Raw genomic sequence first — 20,600 nt, forward strand, 5'->3', positions numbered from 1 at the left:
GCAATTTCATTTGCAGCACAAATTGCTCCAAAAATTTCCTTTTTTTTTTTTTTGTTTTACTTTTCACATCTTTATTCCCTGAGCATGTTTCCCTATTCCAGAGTCCTTGTTTCCTCTCCTTTTCTTCCCAAAGACAACACCTTCAGTTTCATTCGTTAGCCTGTCAAATTTCAGTTTGTTTTAGATGGTTCCAGTATTGATAAATGCATATAGACTTAGGTAATGATTTGCAGTATATGTTTTTATTCTGTGGTCTGTACATTTAAGGAATTAATTTGAAACAGCAGCTCTGTTTACAAAAGGATTCTTAAAAAAAGAGCTGGTTTATAATAAATAAAAGTTTCATTCCTCTAGTCCATTAAAAAAAATTACTCTGTGGTTGAATTTTCTTCTTTTCATCTTTGGCCAGATATAATGAGGGACTTTTATGTTATTTCTTACTTTGTCTTCAGTGTACTATATTTTTCAATTAAAAAAAAACACTATTGTTAGTTCTCTTGCTCTTTAATGAATCATTGGATTGGAAAATAACTCATTATATCATCAGGCAGAGATATGTTCCTTTATTTGCATGTAGATAGTGAAGATGAATAATTTATCAAATGTTATTAGTGCAGGCTGCATATTACTGAAATCTCAGCAGGATATAATGAAATTTGTCTCATGCTAGTGTGAAGATACCATGCCTGTGCATAGTCATTATTGAACTTTTGGTATCTCTCAGAGAACTATTATGTTAGTGAGCCAGTCTTGCTCACCTCTTCATTAACTGGACTTTTGATTGAAGAGTTGAACTTATCTTGAAAATCTGTGAAATCTGGTTTGCCAAATGCTTGCTTGACTGGCTATGTTTTTATAGCAGAGCAAGAATTTTCAGAATGAATGAAGGACTTAATGTTTCTTATTAAAGTTGATTAGTGCAAAAAATGCTATGACTGATGGTTTTATTACTTCTGGTCATAAGAAGCTGACTATACCAGAGACATGGAAGCGATATATCTTTTTGAAATGAAGGGTGATGAAACATGTATATAATTGCCTTAGAATCTTAAGCCTGTACTAATTATGTATGTTAAGTTACTTTAAATAATTGCTTTAAAAAAGATGGCTTTGATTTGCTTATGAGATGATTGTGTGAGTAGGTCAGCAGATCTCCTCATGAGCAACAGTAAAGGTGGACAGTCAAAAACAAACAATCCCAGCACCCTGAAGATTGACTAAAAGTATTCAGCAAACTGAGAAGTGTTTATTCTTGAAAATAACGGAACTTTGGGTAAGAGCAGTGTGAAGCTATGGCATTTGCACCTGGGGCTACTACTCCCATTTTCTTTAGACAGCTCTGTGGGCAAGGTTGTTCAATCAGACCTGAGCAGGCTGTGAAAACTGGGGGCTTTGTGGGACAGCACCTTTGATTTGAAGAACTGTCCATCAAGGTGGAGATTTTGATGGTGAGTGATAGGGAGGGTATGTGTTTCTACCTGTTTGAAACTGTGGGACTGTCTGGCATGAAGAGTGGACAGGTGGACCAGCTGGAGATTTAACAGAGACTTCCAGGATGTGATGCAGTGATAGGATGCTTGTTGAGTCTCCATAGAACAAGAATAGTTGATTGGTGCTTGTGCACAGCAGAGACTGGAGTGGGCCTAGGCCACCCACACTCACCTGCCTGCTGGAGCCTGTGTGCACATCCTGAGAAGGTGGGGCAGACTTGAAAGTAGCCCTAACTTTGAGTAACCTTACTGGTTCATACACAGTTCCATCAGAATATTGAAATCTTACTGGTTTGTGGTGTTTGAACAAATTTGTGACAGTCTTTCCTTAATAAAAAGCTATGCAGATACAGATTTGACCCATTGGAAGTAATGCTTGGTGTTGTTGGGAGCAGCTAGAAAGCTAAGAAGGGACGTCCACAACCTTTCATTGTAGAGATATAGACTTTATAGATTTAGTCCAGGTAAGCTCCTAAACAAACAACAATAATCCCTGGTGGGGGGAAATCTGAATTGAGAGTTGCTACAATATATTACCTATAGTGTTCTGAACTGAACAACGTATTATATGATGCAAAGAAAACCAAATATACCCACATACAAGGGAAAAAAAAACGTCAAACCAGTCAATAGAGATTGTCTTTGGCCAAAAATGTTGGAGTTAGCAAAAACCCCCAAGTACTAAATATCATGTTAAAAGCCTTTAAGGAAAGGGTGATGATAGTGACTTGAATACAGAATCACAAAAAGATAGAAATTATAAAGAGCCAATGGGAAATCTATAGTTGAAAAGTACAGTAACTGAAATGAAATATTCAAAGGGCTCAATTTCAGGTTTAAGATGGCAAGAGAAAAAAAAATCAGTAATTTTGAGGATGGATCAATAGAAATGATCCAACCTGAATAATAAGAAAAGTCATCAGGGACTCAGAGACCTGTGGGACGGCATTCAACACACCAAGTGTGTCAGGGAGCCACAGAAAACGATAGAAAAAGTGATTCCCTCCCTCCAGTTTTTTAAAAAAAAACAATTCTATGTGAAAACTTCCCAAACTTGATTAAAACAAAACAAAACTTTATGGAGCCAAAAAGCCACATGAATTGCATGTATGAAAATCACAGAGGTCTACACTGAGAGAAAATCTGGAAAGCATCAGAAAGAAATGACACATTATATACAAGGGGAGCAACATTAAAATTGATAACTGACTTCTCATCAGAAGCAGCAGAGTTCAAAGGTAGTGGAATGTGACAGAGCTGACCTCTGAACGACATGGTGTTTGAACTGTGTGGCCCGCTTCTACATGCATTTGTTTACAATACAGTTTTCCTCGTACTTTTCTTAACATTTTCTTTAGCTTATTTTATTGTACAAAATATATAATACATAAGACATATAAACTATTTGTACATCAACTGTGTTATCAGTAAACAGCATAAGCTATTAGGAGTTCAGTTTTTGGGGAGTCAAAAGTTGTATGTGGATTTTCACCTGGATGGGGTGTGGTACTGCTCACCTCTGCAGTATTCAAGGATCAACTGTATTCAGTGCTCAAAGAAAAAAACCTGCCAGCTAATAATTCTGTATCCAGCAAAGGTATCTTTCACAAATTAAGCAAAATATTCTCCCAAGTAAGCAAGAATCTGTTGCTAGCAGATTTCCTTTGCAAGAAAGGGTAAAGAAAGTCCTTCAGGCAGAAAAGAGGTAGTATCAAGTGCTAAGTTGAATTCTCAGGAGGGAATGAGTGTTAGAAATGGTTAAATATGTGGGTAAATATAAAGTCCTCTGTAAATGTATGTTTTTCCTCTTTTCAAAAACTATATAGGTGTAGGATGCCTGGGTGGCTCAGTCAAACATCTGATTCTTGATTTCAGCTCAGATCATGATCTTGGGGTTGTGGGATCGAGCCTGCTGTCAGGCTCTGTGTGGAGCCTGCTTAAGATTCTCTCCTTCTGGCCCTTCTTCTAGAACCTCCCAGTGCCCCACCCAAAAAAACCCCAAAACCACAACTATGCAAAAACAATAATTATGGCACTCTGTTTTGGGGGTTTATACAGCCGTATGTTAACATGTTTGACAACAATAGTACAAAAGAAGGAGGGAAAAGAAATGGCACATGGACAATTGAATATCCCTATGCAAAAAATGAACTTAGACCCTTATACACAAAAAGTAACAAAGTGGGTCCTAGACCTAAAGATAAGACCTGAAACAGTAAGACTTCGAGAAGAAAATATGGAAGAAATCTCTGTGCTCTTGGGCTAGGCAAAAAAGTCCTTAGCTAGAATAGCAAAAGCGTGAGTTATAAAAGAAAAATTTGAGAACGTGCACTTTATTAAATTGAAAAAGTTTACTCTTTAAAAGATATTGTCATGAAAGTGAAACTAAGCTGCAGCCAGAGAAGAAATATTTACAAATCACATACCTGAAAAAGGTTTTGAGACAATTCTTTTTTTTTTTTTGTTTAATAAGGATTTTTTTGAAAGATTTTATTTATTCATGAGAGGCACACAGAGAGAGAGAGAGAGAGAGAAAGAAGAGAGAGAGAGAGGGAGGCAGAGACACAGGCAGAGGGAGAAGCAGGCTCCATGCAGGGAGCCCGATGTGGGACTCGATCCCGGGACTCCAGGATCACGCCCTGGGTGGAAGGCAGGCGCTAAACCACTGAGCCACCCAGGGATCCCTGAAAAAGGTTTTGAAGGCAGAATACAGAATTCTTATAACTCTATGACAGTTAGTCCAATTAAAATATTGGCAAACTTCTGGAGTAGACATTTATATGACTGAGGATTGTCTAGAGAAACAACCAGTACGGTATGTGTGTTGAAAAGAAATATATGATAAGGAATTGGCTCATACCATTATGGAGACGTTATAGAGATTAAGAATTCCCGAGACTGTAGTCCACAAGCTAAAGATCTAAGAGAGGGGCCCCTGGGTGGCTCTTCAGTCAAGTGTCTTCCTTCGGCTCCGGTCATGATCTCAGGGTCCTGGGATTGAGTCCCGTGTTGGGGTCCCTGCTTAGTGGAAGGTCCCTTGCCCCTCCTCTGACTCATTCATTCTCTCACTCTCTCTCTACCTCTCTGTCTCCCCCTTCCCTCTCTCCCTCTCCTAAGTAACAAATACAATTTTAAAATAAAATAAAGACCCAATAGAGCTGATGTGTAGGTCCAGTCCAAGTCCAAAAGCCTGAGAATCAGTAGAGCTGATGGTATATTTTTAGTCTGTGATTGGGCAGCAACAAGATTCATGAAGAGCCTCTCTTTCTGTCAGAATCTGAAGGCTGGAAAAGAGCAATGACCTAGCTCCAGCCAGGCAGCAGTGGTTCCCTCTTAGCCTTTTTTTGTTCTATTTGGGTCTTTGATTGGATAAGGCCCATTAGTGTTAATCTGCTTTACTCAGTCTTCTGACTCAGATATCAGTTAAGACCAGAAACATCATTACAGAAACACTCGAGAGAGAACGTTTGGTTAATGTCTGGGGACCCTGTAGCTTAGTCAAGGTGACACATAAAAATGAGCCATCACCATATTTTGCCAAATAAGACCTGTAGTTGGCTAATAAACACATGGAAACGTGTCCACATCATAATCATTATGGAAAAATGCATATTCATTCAAACCACAATCATATATTACTTCTCACCAGAAGTGCTGCTATCAAAAAAGTTACAGCATGAGGTCTTCATTGACAATGTGGGGAAACTTAAGCCTTCACACATTGCTGGTAAGATATAAAATGGTACCACCACTTTAGAAAATAGTTGTTTCTGATAAAGTTATATATAAATTGACCACAGGACCTAGCAATTATTCCTAGGAGTTTATCCAAGAGAAATAAAATTTTATGTCCACATGAAGACTTGTATGTGGATATTCATAGAAGCATTATTCTAATAGATATTAATTGGAAACAATCCAAGCATCCACCAGCTGGTCAACCAATCAGAATGTGATCTATTTTGGAATGGGAGCAAGGGTGCACTATACATAAACTTAAGGGAATTTTGGGGGTAATGCATATGTTCTAAAACCAGGTTTTTGTAATGACTGTATAACTGTCTTTATTTAAAATCATTAAGTTGTATATTCACAATGAGTGAATCTTACAGGATATACCTTGGTAAAATTATAAAAAAAAAATGCTATGTATGTAATGAGAAAAAGACCATGTAAACATGGAAAAAATAATAATTGGAGAATCTCAAGGGAATAAGAAGTCTTAGTACTGTTGTTCCATATTTTCTACAACTGCAATTAATCCAAAATTTCAAAATTATAAATATTTTTGTGACTCTTAGAAATAGTCTGATTTTCTTTTGTAATGTCTTTAAAAAATAAGTTCAAAAACTTTTGTTTTAAAAAATCTGACCCTAAAGTGTTATTTTATCTCAGCTTTGTAATTCTTTATTTCTTTGATTTGCTGTTTGCTTTGAGCAGATAATCTGCTTCAGCTTTTTTTCCTTTTTTTTAATCCCCCAGCAGTGAGTTGCCTGGCAGGGCCAGTGCCCATGTAAAACCTTTCTGCTTCATGTACATACCTGGTCAATGCTCGAGAGCATGTATACCTTACGGAATGACATTCTGAGGATGTTTCTGTTGCTGTCATCTATGCAGTAGAAATGTGCGAATAATATAAGCACAGCACTTTTGACTGCAGGACGCACATGCAGCTGCTTTGCCCTTTGACAGTTTTCTTAGGTGAACGATCACATCCTCTCTTTTATATGTATATATGTATATATGTATATATGTATATATGTATATATATATATATAGAGAGAGAGAGAGAGAGAGAGAGAGTTGTTGTTGTTTGTTTCCTCAAAGAAGGAGGTAAGTGAAAATATGAACACGTTTGTTGAGAGCAGTGAATGAAAGTGATGTTCTGTGGCCAATGCTAAAGTATATTTATGTGCTTTATTTGAAGGTCATTCCGTGAGGCTGCTGGGTCAGAAAAAGGCTAATGGGAAGCGGCTGGGTGGAGCACGGTTGGATCTGCCAAAGATTAGGAAAAATCCACTGATAGAAATCATTTCCGTCAATACTGGGTAAGTGTCTCTCAGACTCATGCATCCACTATTCAATGTATCCATGAATTCAGGCTTTCCCCCTGGACATGTGACACAGTAAAGCAGCTGAACATTTCCATGGGAGAGAAAAATCAAAAAGCTCAAAACCACGTGAAGACAGTCCCCTATTAAATGTTCCCTGCGTGCAAATTACATGTATATTTGCAGCAGGCCTTTAGGTCTTTGATTAATATTATTCTGACGTCTTTTTGGTAGTAAACATAGATTTCATTTTCCAGCCATGCCCTTGGGTTAATATATTTTTTAAAAGGGTGTTTTGTTGTTGGAATGGTTAGCATACCCATCATCTGTTTTTTTCAATAGGGTTATTGTAAATAATGCCCAAGATATTAACCATATTTTGATTACTGACTATCTGAAACACATGTCTTAAAATATTGCCCTTATGAGCTTTGAACTAAAAATAAGCATCATAGCTGAATAGTAAACGCTCTTAAATTTCACATCTAGGTCTGAAGTTCCTGTCTCTTACAATGATGCTTTGTGTGCTCATTCATCCTGAGTTTTATTTGCATATATGGAATTTGTCGTCAATATTAGTGTAACTTGAAAGTCTGATGAGGCCAAGGCCTTCTGTAGTTGTTGTTTTTAAGAATTTATTTATTCATTCATGATAGACATAGAGAGAGAGAGGCAAAGACACAGGCAGAGGGAGAAGCAGGCTCCATGCCGGGAGCCTGACTTGGGACTCGATCCCAGGACTCCAGGATCACGCCCTGGGCCAAAGGCAGGCGCTGAACCACTGAACCACCCAGGGATCCCCCATTCTGTTCTTTAAATCATGGTAGTCCCTCCACTAATAAAACTTAAGCTATCCTGCTGCCCCCCCCCCTTTTTTTTAATTTAAAAGAGAGCATGAATGGGGGGCAGCAGAGGGAAAAGGAGAGAATCTTCAGCAGACTCCATGCTGAGCTTGGAGCCCAATGTGGGCCCAGTCTCACCACCCTGAGATGACCTGAGCCAAAATCAAGAGTCAGATGCTCAACTGATGGAGCCACCCTGGTGCCTCTTTCCTGCTTTTTGATTTCAGCATCCTTCCCTCTTTTCTAGAATTGTTTTCCTCTGTCCTTTGCTTCCTTCATGCTGTTCCCTTTGGAGAGCAGATGAGCTTGTCTTTTCCCTCCAGCATCTTCCCATCTCTAAGCATAGCCTCCCCTTCCTCCTGCAGAGTTGCAGCTCTGTGACAACAGTCACAGGTCACCCTTTCTCTCTTATATCACCTTCTGGTTAAGCCTTCCTATCACTACCAAAGACCAGGGAAGGTTGAAGAAGTTGTTTGTTTTTTCTCTCAAAGCCCTGTAGGGTGACTTTGATTTGCCTTGCTGAATGGGTCTTGGACCACTATCTGGCCTTCAGTGACGAAGATGCAGAAACCTATACTCATCAAGCTCAGAGGCTAGTGATTAAATCAGAATATAGCAGCAAGAAGTGTAGTTATCACATTGACTGGAGCATCTAATATTTTGAGCCTGAGCCAAATTACAAGCATAAGGCTGTTTGCCTCTCCCTCCATCTCCATCCTCCTTCCTTCACACACTGCAGTTTTTCTTTTTACTCCCGATTTCCTACTGAAAAGTGCCATATCCCTACTTTCCCTGTCCTCCACGTTTGCCTATTTTCTTCTGTGACACCTCTCATTATTGAAATCTATATGAGTTCATTATATTTTCATTTTTCCCGTCATTGGCTTGTAATAAGCTCCAAGGTGGCAGGGAGTTTTGACTCCCTTGCCTCCTACTGTATCCTCAGAATATGGAAGAACGTACACAGCAGGGATTTAATAAATATTTACTTACTGAATGAATGAATCATTGATTTTTATAATTTGAAAGTTTAATGGATTTATGCTAAACTCTCTTCACAGTACAGATTGCCTTACCAGTTGGACAGTGATACTTGAAGTTTGGCTAAGTGTGCTTTCTCCTGAACAATGCCTCCAGGAGAACAAAGTCAAGTGTTTCTGAGAATCTCTTTCTCTCTCTCTCCCCTCCATCTTTTTTTCAGTGTAGGATTGATCATCCCTCATCCTTTTTTTGCTGAGATACATTTCTTTAAGTGTGTTAAGATTTTATGGTCTGTCAAACACTTGTATTTAGGTCCATTGGGTCTCTTCAGGATGACTTGGCAGCCCTTGCTGACTTCTTGACTATTGCTTTTGACAGTTTGTCTTCAAAGGTACTTTGTCTAGTTTCTCTGTGCCTCTAATATGGTTACTCCCTGCTCAATCACACTGAACAACTGGAGCTTCCCAAACTCAAGGTTGTCTTCTCTCCTGACCTCAGGCCCCGGTGCATGCTGTCAGGTGTCCCTGGCACATCTCACCCTTTCCCTATTCACCATGTTGGTAAGCCTTCCCTGTGCAGTTATGTGCTCTCTTGATTGGGCTGAATACATCTCTCTTTGCATTGTGCATCCACCACATTCCCTATATATCTAGGTTATGGCACTTTCAGACTGTATAATTTATATTTTATTTTATTATTTTATTTTTTTAAAAAGATTTTATTTATTTATCTGAGAGAAAAAGCACGAGCAGGGGGGAAAGGCAAAGTGAGAAGCAGATTCCCCACTGAGCAGGGAGCCTGATGCAGAGCTCGATCCCAGGACCCTGGGATCATGACCTGAGCCAAAGGCAGGTACTTAACCGACTAAGCCACCCAGGTGTCCCTAATTTATATTTTAAATTGTAAACTTCTTGGGCTCTGAAAGTGTTTAAATTATTATTGTATTATTATCTCTAAGTTCAGTATCTAGTATGAAATTGAGTATGTAGTAAATATTTGTTGAATACACGTTTTGTTTTGAAGTCATAACTATTGTTTGTTGCCCTAAGAAACGTTACGAAATTTGCTTTAGGTACCCATTTTAAATGGGATTAAGTTAAAATTTTTCATGTATTTTTTTGAGTCTCCCTTCTTTTGGATTTAGTGTTTCTTACAATGAGGCTATACTATGAACTTTTTATTTAAAAAAAAATTAAATTTATTTAGAGAGAGTGCACGCATGTGAGCGTGACCATGGCGGGGAGGGGTAGAGGAGAGGGAGACAGACTGTCCTCAAGCCTACTCCCCACTGCATGTGGAACTCGACATGGGGCTTGACCTTGTGACCCTTAGATCATGACCTGAGCTGAAATCAAAGAGTTGGACACTTAACTGACTGAGCCACCCAGGCGTCCCTACACTATAAACTTTCTAAAGCTCACTGGATATTTGCCATCTCTCATATTACCGTATAGCACCAACCCTTAGTAAGTAAATTAGCAAATATGCTTTTGATGTTAAGAGAATTCAGTCCATACTCTCTCTAATTGAGTTTGGAGTTTCTAACCTTCTCTGAGTCCTAATCACTTTCCTGAATCAGTTATAGCCTTATCATTTGCTCTCAGGTGAGGGCATCCCCATAAGCATTTGTCACGGTGTCACTCTTAACATCTTAACTTGGATTTTATTTTTTACCTCTGGTGAAGCTCATTCCTTTTTTTCTTTTTAACCTACATTCAAATGTTTTAAAAGAAGTATATCCATAATTATTTCTATCAAGAGAAAAATGATCCTTTTCATCAAAATCTTGACAAAGTTTTATTGCTTTCAAACTAAAAATGGACATCTTAAATGTCATACAAATTTTCCATTTCCATTTGGGAAAAGGCTCATTTGCAGCAAGTTTTACTGAATGTTTTAGTAAATTGTTGAAATTACTATTAGAGTCTACAAAGTTGTTTTGCTTTGTTCCATTTCTAAAGGAGTACAAGAAGTATATTGATTGCTTTATCAATGAAGAAGTTAGAATTTTCAGGTCATGGTAGATTCTGGATGAGCTGAGAGAATTATGTATTTGATTACAGTGTCTATAATGAGGGTGCCTTTTATTTCTTAAATAACATTTGTCTTTTCTCCTAAACCCTCTCTCTGGCATTCATATATTCCTCTTTATTTATATTTGCTCTAGTGAGTATATAAATTTTGGCACACTTGATTCATTGTTCCAGTTACCAGTGCTCTTCTTGTTTTCTGAGGTGAACTTTTTGAGGTTGATTGCCACTCTTCTGTTAAACTCTCTGTTGTGCGGTAGAGATTCCCTGCAGAGGAAGCGTGGGTAGGCATGTGTCTGTCTGGTATGGTGATAAGACAGTGATGTGGCTGTAGCTCTGAAAGACAGGTGAGAATAAAGTTCATGATGATGGTTAACGCTTGAGTGCTTACCATGTGCCACACACAGTACTTTGAAATGTATATTCTTTCCTGTGTTTAATCCTCACAACAGCCTCATCAGATTGTTTTTTGATAGATGAAGAAAGTAAAGTGCAGTGAGGTTAAGGGACTTTACACTGTCCTGTAGCTGGTGAGTGGCTAAGACCGAGACTGACCTATTACTTCCATCAGATACTTTTGTGGGTTCACAGGAGCAAGGAAGTCTATCCAGCATGGTTGGCAGAGAGGGAACTCAAGGGGGGCTGAATAGTCTGCATTATAGAGGTTGAAACAAGCCCTGAAAGATAGGTAGAATTGTGGTAATTATGTATGGAGGTGTGTTTGGTTTCAAATGACCACAAACTGGGTGGCTTAACAGTACCCAAATTTATTATTTTATAGTTCTAAAAGTCAGAAGTCTGATACAGGTCTTGCTGTGTTAAAATCATGATATAAGCAGGGCTGTGTTCTTTGGGCTGTTGGGGAGAATCTGTTTACTTCCTTTCTTTAGCCCGTAAAGGCCACCCAAATTCCTTGCTTATGGTCCCCTTCTTCCATCTTCAAAGCCTGCACTATTGTATTTATCCTACTACCCTGAATCTCCCTCTCCCACTTTTCAGTGATTACATTAGAGCCACCTGGATAATCCAGGATGTTCTATCTTAATGTAGCTGTTTAGCAACCTTCGTATCATCTGCAGCTTTCCCATTTGGCATGTTTTAGTTCCAGGGATTAGGATAAGTATGATGAGAAAAAACTGTAGGTAGAGAAAACAATGGACAAAGGCATATGAGTGGACCATATGAGTTGTTGGTGAAGAAGATAATTTTCTCAGGGTTGTAGTATGGTATTTCCAGTGTATGTTAGGAGAATTGGGATAAATCATCTTTTGTGTGAAGAATGTAACTGCCCCACAGTGAGAAATTACACTTAATTTAGTTAGTAAAGGAAAAGGAGAGCCACTAAAGTTTGGAGCATAGGTGAGAAATAATCATGGTTGGGCATTAAGAAGATTATTCTAGTACCAGCTTGTAATATGGGTGAGTGTTGGAAGGTAGGTATAAGGAGGTCACTGATGAGGTCATTATAGCAACCCCACCAGGAAGGAATGAGGGCCCAAGTGACAGCTTGGGGAATGAAAAGTAAGGATGCTACAACTGTGTCATCATTAAGAAAATGGGCTTTGACATACTCCAGTGGAATTATTTGTAAGCATTAATTTGGAAGTTCCAAAGAATGGCTGGGGGTGGAAATCCAAGGCCTGAAAGAAGCTTTAGTTGGAGAGACTTGAGTGCTTGAGGTCACTGAAGGTGAGTGATCAATGTCTGTGCATAGGAAATGGAAAGAGTCATCTATGAATGAGGAATAGTTAGAGATGAAGGTGTATGAATAGAGTGTATCATCCCATCAATTGTATTAGATGCCTTCAGGAGAAGTAATGCTAGGATAGGTGAACCGTTTCTGGAGACTGGGAAAATGAAAAACCAGATTCAAAATTACGAAGTTTTCCTCCAAGAAGATTACTCTTTTGAGGAGTTTAACTGTAAAGGAAGAGAAGTGGTCTCTAGAGAATGGAGAGATGTTTCTGCGGGCCCCTGGGTGGCTCAGTCAGTGAAGCAAGACTTGTCACTGCTCTTCTTCCCTCTCTTCCTCCCATTGGTGTTGAAGTTCAGTTGTTATTCTACGCTATTTATTTTCTGTAAACTGGAAGTGACATCACATGTTAGATTTGAATTAAATATCCAGCCAGAAATAAGCTAGTTTCTGAGGTAAAGATAAAAATTTGAAGATTCATGTTGAGGTGTTTCATTTTTCTCATTAAATTGGTAGAGTGAGGTCATAGTTCTGAAGTAGATATATGTGGATATATATGTAAATTTTAAAAGATCTTTTTTTCTTTAAATTCAGTTAGCCAACATATAGTATATCATTAGTTTCAGATGTAGTGTTCATTGATTTATCAGTTGCATAAAATACCCAGTGCTCTTCACATCACATGTCCTCCTTAATGCCCATTACTCAATTACCCCATTCCTTCCACCCACCTCCCTTCCAGCAACCCTCAGTTTGTTTCCTAGAACTAAGAGTCTCTCATGGTTTTTCTCCCCCTCTGATGACTTCCCATTCAGTTTTCCTTACCTTCCCCTATCATCTCTTGCACTGTTTCTTATATTCCACATATGAGTGAAACCATATGATAATTGTCTTTCTCTGATTGACTGTCTTATTTTACTCAGTATAATACCCTCCAGTTCCATCCACGTCAATGTAAATGGTAGGTATTCATCCTTTCTAATGGCTGAGAAATAAAAAAAGGATCAATCAAGCACTGTAGTCCATATAGTAAGTAGTTTATGTGTATAAACAGAAGAAGTAAACTGAGGTTAGAATGCTAAGTTTTTGTTAGGGGGCTCCATGTGTGTAATTGCCTTATTTTTCCTAGTAGAGACAGAAGGTCCTAGGTAGTATAAAGACATAAAGTAAAAAGTTGGAAATTGGGCCATAAAGAAAATCTGTGCCTCATTTTTGCCTTCTCTGTCACTATTAAAGTCATCAGTTTTGACAATCTCTTGGCAATTTTTGTTCTTCCAAAGCCAAGAGCTGGATACTGCTTAGCAGTTCTGATAGAAATTGTAACGCTTTTTAGGTACTACTATCAGATTATCCCTAGTTTGAAGGGATAATCCTCCCCTGGGCTGAACACATCTAAGAAAAATTCTGTCTGACCCTGTAATATTTTACTAATACTTTCTCTTTTAAGGTTTATCTCATTTTTCTTGTTACTTGCCATCTGTCAGACATAAAATGATGGTATATGGGAACCTTTAAGAAGGAATCTAATTTTCTTTCAGATTGCATACTTGAATTTATTATCATTTTTTAAAAATATCTGTTACTTTTTCCCACCAGTAACATCATATCTTTGTGAAAAAAAGCTAATTTGGATGTTTTCACTTTCTTTCTGTGATGTCCAGAATTTATCATCTGTATCCGAGTGCTGGATGCATAGAAGCTCTCTAAATATGAATGAGTGAATGAAAAAATGATAATTTATTTTTATACAAGTGGAGTTATTTTTAGAGAAATATAATCACAACTAATAATATTTTGTTATCTTTCTGGTTCTAATGACTGCATCTTGAAATAGTTATTAACTAGATACATTTGAAAATACAATTATTCTGTGCTTACACATTACCAGGTATTGTATTAGGTATTATGATATATACAAAGGTAAACATTTCCCAAGTCAGCAGGTAACTAATATGAAATGAACTAATCCAAAAGCACTCCGTTCTAAACCCAGAATTAATTGCAGCTCCTGTATTGGGAGGATTTGGATCTCTTTCTATTCTGTATTCTGGGGAATGCTTTTAGATCGCAGCATGACTATCTTTTCTAGGGGCTAAGGGTGCACAGCAGGGACTCACAGACCTCAAATTTAAGAGTTGTGAGATACTCAGACATTTCCTTACTGCCCCTCTATGAGATGCAGTGGCAGCAACACAGTGAAACAGTTCCCTTGGCCTTCGACATTAAACAGGACTACCGCCATCTTTAGTACATGGGGAAAATAGAAGCCTCAAATCTTATGTTACTCTTAAGTTAGAGCTTTTAGAAAATTACACTGTATAAAATAAAACATTTTAAAGGCATTTAATTAGAAGGGCTCTAAAAAGCTTTTAATAAATGAAGGTTCCTAGGGACCCTATTAGAAGTTTGAATATATGTGGAATCACCCTCACTCATACTAGGGAAGGATCTTTTTAATATTGTGAGTGGATAAAATTTGGGGGATCTTATAATGTCTTTGAAATGACTCGTATATTAGTATATTCAGTAACGATTTATTGAGGTTTTATATCTTTGCATCATGTGAAGAAATAAGATGTTATTTTTGTAGTTCATGCTAGGTTGTTGTTCAGATGCCCTGACTATGTCAACTGTGGCCGCCTTCTACATGTGCTGTCTGGAGAATAGCTCCCTCCGCTCCAGTGCCATCCTTAGAGACAGCTGTTAGGAGGTCATAACACCACTCCCTAAGCGCCAGAATCTCAATATAAAACATTTCCCAGAAAGGATTTGGCAGACTATATAATCATTCTCTTATTTAAAACTTACGGAGCAGTATTGGCTTTTGGTTGTTTTTTTTTTTTTTTTTGTTTTGTTTTGTTTTGTTTTCTTTCATCAGGGCACTGATGACTGCAAATTAACCTAAGCCAATTTCCTTATGTACGACTAACTCTTAGGGTTTTTTCCTGATAGGCAGTAGTCACTACCAATGGGGATTAGTTGCTTCCTTATAACCCAGCTGTCAGGTTGTAATGAAAGCAAGTCCCAGTCCAAAATCTGTAATAAGAACTTATTAAGCAAGCTGGCACAGTCCAGCTGTTCTTACAAGCCTGGTAAAATCCTAATTCTCTTTCCTTTTGGGTGATTAAATCACACCTTGCATGAAAGGTTCACGTGAGCCCAGTGAGACAATATGATCCATCACAATTGACCAGAATCCTCTACCAGTGTCTCTGGAGTGATGGTCCAATAGGGACCAAACCAGAATAATATCTCTAATGTTCCAAGCCAGGACTACCCAAAGTGTGGTTCATGGACCAATACTGAGTCAATAACCACTGATGGCTGTTCTGTGACAAGTGTAGAGATTTGAGAGCAAACATTTAAAAAACTTTTAAGGTAGTTTAACATTGCTGATATGTCTTGTAATTTAAAAAATAATAATGTTTTTTTAAGAGGTTGGAAATCAAAACCCTGGTCTGTCACTATGGTTTGAGAAGCACTGGTCTTAGCAAGTGTGTTGCAAGATCCTTTACCCTGTAGTGGAGAATATTTTAGCCAATCCACTTATCTTGAGTGTCACTGATTTCACTAATGAGATCTTGTTTCTACTATCTTTTATGCTAGTAGTTAGCCTCTTGTACTTAGTACCTAACCACTACTTCTACAAGTGAAAACTTATTTCGGTCATTTAGTATGCTAATTTTGCAAAGCCTCTGCTGTTAACGAAAGATAAAAAACTAAAACATACCAGTAATCTCAGGAAGGTAGTCTTTCTGATTAATTACTAGAAAAGAGAGACTGTTCTTAGAGTTATAGCCTAAAACTGACTTGCGCATTTTATATTATATTCTTTCAAAAGTACAGTATAAAAGTCCTAATATGGTTTATGTGAAATCGGAATCTAGAAGTTGTAACTGTTCTCTTAGCACATTTCTAAAATGAGCAGAGAGCTGTTATTATTCTCATTCTTCTATAAACTAATGGAGGCCAAGAACCTTCTCTCTTGATCATGAGCCTTGAATGGGACACCAGCTTATTCTGGAGAAGGCACTGGAGTTATAGACACTGTTGTTTTCTGGCTTCATGACTGAGATAAATTAGATATCTCTTAGAGGTGATTTCTTTTCTACCATGGGCACATGTTACCTATTGTATGTGTCCCCCAACATAATATGGGTACTTTAATAAGTGTTTTTCTTAGAATTTTTATGTTGCTGTATCCTCTTCTCTGCCAATATTCTCCAGGGCGCCTCCTCCCCATCCTTTCTCTTCATCCTTTTTACTATCTGAGCAAGAAAATTTCTGGTACTGGGATTTAAAGTTAGGGTTCATTCAGTTCACCATCAGCTTATCAGTTGCCCACTTCATTTGTTTAGTGTTATGTGAATGATAACTTAAAAAAAATTAATCTTAATTCTCCCATAGCTTTTAGTACAGTGTCCTGCTGACAGTATTCACTTCATAAATATTTTAGTATTTTAGTGACAGCAGTGTTACTCAAACGCAGAAAATTTTTTCTGGGTGAACTGGAGTGTAACTCTAATTACTTCTCTCTTGCTATAGACAATTGTTTTGTAGAAAAAGAGAATATGATAATTTGGACTGTGAATGAAGTGAAACTTATCTCAAACAATTAAATGTGTGAAATTGGAGTATTTATGGCAATTTTGAACTTGTTACATTTTTTTAATCCAAAAACTAGTTGTCCTGAAATTTGCAGCTTTTTTGATATCTTCAGTGAAATCCCCAAATACCTTATTTTCACTTAAATACTGTTGAAATGAAATTTTAGAGTAACCTTATTTTTAGTGGATTAAAAAACTGCATTTGGGAAACGTCATTCCTAAGAACAGTGGATGGCACTATTGGTTCATACCTGTGAAGTAGTTATCTTTATTTTTTTTAATTTTTATTTTTTTAAAGATTTATTTATTTATTTATTCATGATAGAGAGAAAGAGAGAGAGAGAGAGGGAGGCAGAGACACAGGAGGAGGGAGAAGCAGGCTCCATGCCGGGAGCCTGATGCAGGACTCGATCCCGGGACTCCAGGATCGCGCCCTGGGCCAAAGGCAGGCGCTAAACCGCTGAGCCACCCAGGGATCCCGAAGTAGTTATCTTTAAATAGAACTTTTAAATGCTAGTGTAATAAACGCCTTTAAATAAGTGGCTCAGCTAGAAATTTTAGGCAGTATTAGGATGGGGATTTAATTATAAATTTTGTAAATTCTTTATGTAGTCATTGTTTTATATAAACTTTGAAATGAATATATAACTGTTTTAGCAGCTATATATAAAGAAATGGTTGGTTTTGGGCAGCCCCGGTGGTGCAGCGGTTTAGCGCTGCCTGCAGCCTGGGGCATGGTCCTGGAGACCTGGGATCGAGTCCCACGTTGGGCTCCCTGCATGGAGCCTGCTTCTCCCTCTGCCTCTCTCTCTCTCTCCCTCTGTATCTCTCATGAGTAAATAAAATCTTAAAAAAAAAATGGTTGGTTTTAAAAAAAAATCCAAATTCTAGCATGTTATAGAATATGCCATTGCTCTAACTAGAAAGTATATCATCACGCTTACCACGTTTCTAATTAAACAAAACTATGTAGTTTGAGGAAGGGATAATAAAAAAAACTGAAAATTTAAAGATACTCAAATTTAGGCACAGCGTTAAGGAAACTTTAGATTACAGTTAATTGTAGATGGGTTTAACACTTTCTTCAGGTTAGTTGACAGAATTGTATGTTGAGGAGGTACATTAATTATAAATAGTTACAGATGTGTTTATGGTTTAGAAAGTTTTTTCATGTGTAGAGGTCTTTTATGCTTGTTCATTAAGAAAACCAGAGTGCCCCCTGTCTGGACATTTGTTTACTCAACAAATATGGTGGAACATATGTTAAGTGCTGAGGATAGATAGATGTGTCCATTTGGTATTGGTCTCTGCCCTTGAGAATCCTAAAGGAGAGTGAAACAAGCACAAAACAATTATAATATTGTAAATACAACAGTATGGGCATAGACAGAGTTATATTAGGACCATGATGGATTGTTGGGATGAGTTAGGGAGGGCTTCCATAGAAAGTGGATATTCAGGCGGTGTCTCAACGTTTATCTCATGGGTGGGTTCAAAGGCAATCTAAGCAGGTGGGAAAATATGCCCGGATAGTAATGTTGAATCATTGCTTATAGGGAATGTATATAGCTGTGTTCTACACAGGGACTGATGAGTTGGTAAGCATGGTGGTATTTAAATAAGAGAATGGTAGAAGAAAGATAGAGGTAGCTTGAGATTGCTTACGTTCAAACCTTGGCCTCCTGATTTCATCTTTTGCTCTGTGACATTGCATAAATTATTCAACCTCTCCATCAGCCTCAGTTCTCTTATTTGTACAATGGGGTTAATCATAGTTTTGTGAGAATTGAGAGGTCATCTGTTTAAAGAAATTAACACAATGCCTGGCATATAGCATCTGTTCAGTGTGATTATTAAGTTTACTACTTTCACAACTATACAGAAGATAAACCTCAGACTTACTTAGATTGCAGTTTGCTGAAGACCACAGGGCAGTAAGTGGCAGAGTTGTGACTTGAACCACCTCATCTAACCAGTTCTTTTTCCAGTAAACGCCAAGGTCAGTGATCTCTAGCTCATTTTTTTTTTTTTTTTTTTTTTTTTACCTTTTCATTCGACCTGTAGTTGTTTAGTTAATTGAAAGGAATGCCAATGTGAGCTAAAGTTTGAGACTAATGTGGAGGATGTCATACTAAACCTGCAGATGATGCTCTGGGCCCCAAATTTTTAAAAAAGAGAATGGGCTGTCAAAGGGAGGTGGGCTGGGATACTTGTCAGGTGCCTCTTAAGCTGCATTAAGTTCATCCAGTGAAATGAGATCTAAGTTCCCTATTTTGATGTTTAACATTTGGGACTGCTAAATCATACAGATTTAGAGATAGAGGACTCCTGGATCTTCCTGCCCTTTCCTTTTTTAAAAAAATTTATTTTTATTTTTTAATTTTGCTCTTTTCTTTTTTAACCAGTGCTTGAGTTAGGGTGCATGCAAATGAGTTACACTGGGAAGGGCACATTGGGAGTGGATGATTGGATGTAACCAAAGAGCTGCCATCTGTCAATTTTCCTGTTGCTTCAAGAAAACTTATTTTCTAACCCTTATCAGGAAGAGGGGGGGAACCTCCAAAACTTGTCTAGCACAACTTTAATTAAGGATAATTGGCTACACATATGATGGTGGATAAAGGCTTGTCGGTTTTTTTGACTCAAAAAATAGTACGTCTCATATTTATTTTAGAAACTTTCTTTTTTTTTTTTTTTTTGCTACATCTTAGCACGGTAGCACCAGTTGTTTTATTTTTTGTAACCCTGACGAAGCAGAATGTTTTGTTTGGCTTTTTAAAAAGGCAATAGTGCATGTAGTTACGACCTCATTTACTTTATCTGATGAAGCAGTCTCTGAGGAATGTCTGTATTTCTGTAAATCCACTAAGGAACCTGAGTTTAAGGCAAGGTCATTTTTAAAAATCCTGCCTGTGTTTTCAAACAATATGTGTAGCTTTGTGATTTGTAATGAATATTTTATGGTTCTTTTCAGGTTCTCCTTAAAATAGCTATTAATTGTGAGAGGTAATAGGGGCTTAGGAAGATCTTTCTACCTTGTAAAGGACCTTTTATGTAACTGTTCCATTACAGTTCTTGAGGAAAACATAAACTGTCTGAAATGAGACTTTAAGGCTTTTCTCTTTTTCACCTGCCCCCTTTCCCCATCTCTGTTGTTCTTTCTCCCCATGTGCCTCTACAAAATCATGAGAATGGTATGTAAGAATGGTTTTATTTATTTAGGACTGGTAGCACCTTGTGCCTGGAAGATCTCAAGATGGGTGGTCTTCTTTATTCATGGATTTGTCCATGTATTTGTTTGTTCTGTGCTCTTTCACTCACTTACTCAACTGATATTTGCAGACTCTCTGTTTCTATCAGGTACTCTACATGCAGAGAGAAACAAGGCTTGCCTAGTTCACCCCTGCCTTTGAGACTCCCAGCCTAGCATAGTTCACTGGTAAATAATTCTGTTTTGGTCTTTGTGCAGTATAATAATGATCAGTTATTTTTATATGTGTGTGACAGGGTTATGTACCTAGAAGTGACCACAAGTATAGAGAAAAATAAGAAAGGAGCTGTATAATATATGATGACCCAAGATGGGCTTGTTGGACACATGGAACGTGTGTGTGGGTGAGACCCTTTTTGGTAGTTGATCACCCTTGATAATTCATTCACCGCCCTCACACACTATTCTCACTTTGGAGTTTGGGCCACCCCACCATCCCTTGAATGTGGATTATCTGTTTTCCCTGTTAAACTCAGTGCCTCTGATCTTATTTCCAAAGAGTGAAACATATCCCTTTCTGCAAACTCCCAACTTCTTTCTCATTCTTATTTCCACTATTATTTGTTTATTTTCCTACCTTAATTTTCAATTAAATACAAAGTAAGAAGCAGAGCTATAAAGGCAAAGACATTGTG

At 37.8% G+C, this 20,600-nt stretch overlaps 1 protein-coding gene across 1 annotated transcript in view; it reads left to right on the top strand.

The window, feature by feature from the left end:
- CDKAL1 (CDK5 regulatory subunit associated protein 1 like 1) overlaps positions 1–20,600 on the top strand; it is a 635,724-nt gene that overhangs the window by 224,224 nt on the left and 390,900 nt on the right. The window contains 1 exon segment of the mRNA NM_001284447.1: positions 6,418–6,538. Coding sequence (NP_001271376.1) covers positions 6,418–6,538 — 121 coding nt within the window.

The sequence above is a fragment of the Canis lupus genome, chromosome 35, assembly GCF_011100685.1.
Source record: "Canis lupus familiaris isolate Mischka breed German Shepherd chromosome 35, alternate assembly UU_Cfam_GSD_1.0, whole genome shotgun sequence".
In the NCBI taxonomy this organism is placed as follows: Eukaryota; Metazoa; Chordata; class Mammalia; order Carnivora; family Canidae; genus Canis; species Canis lupus.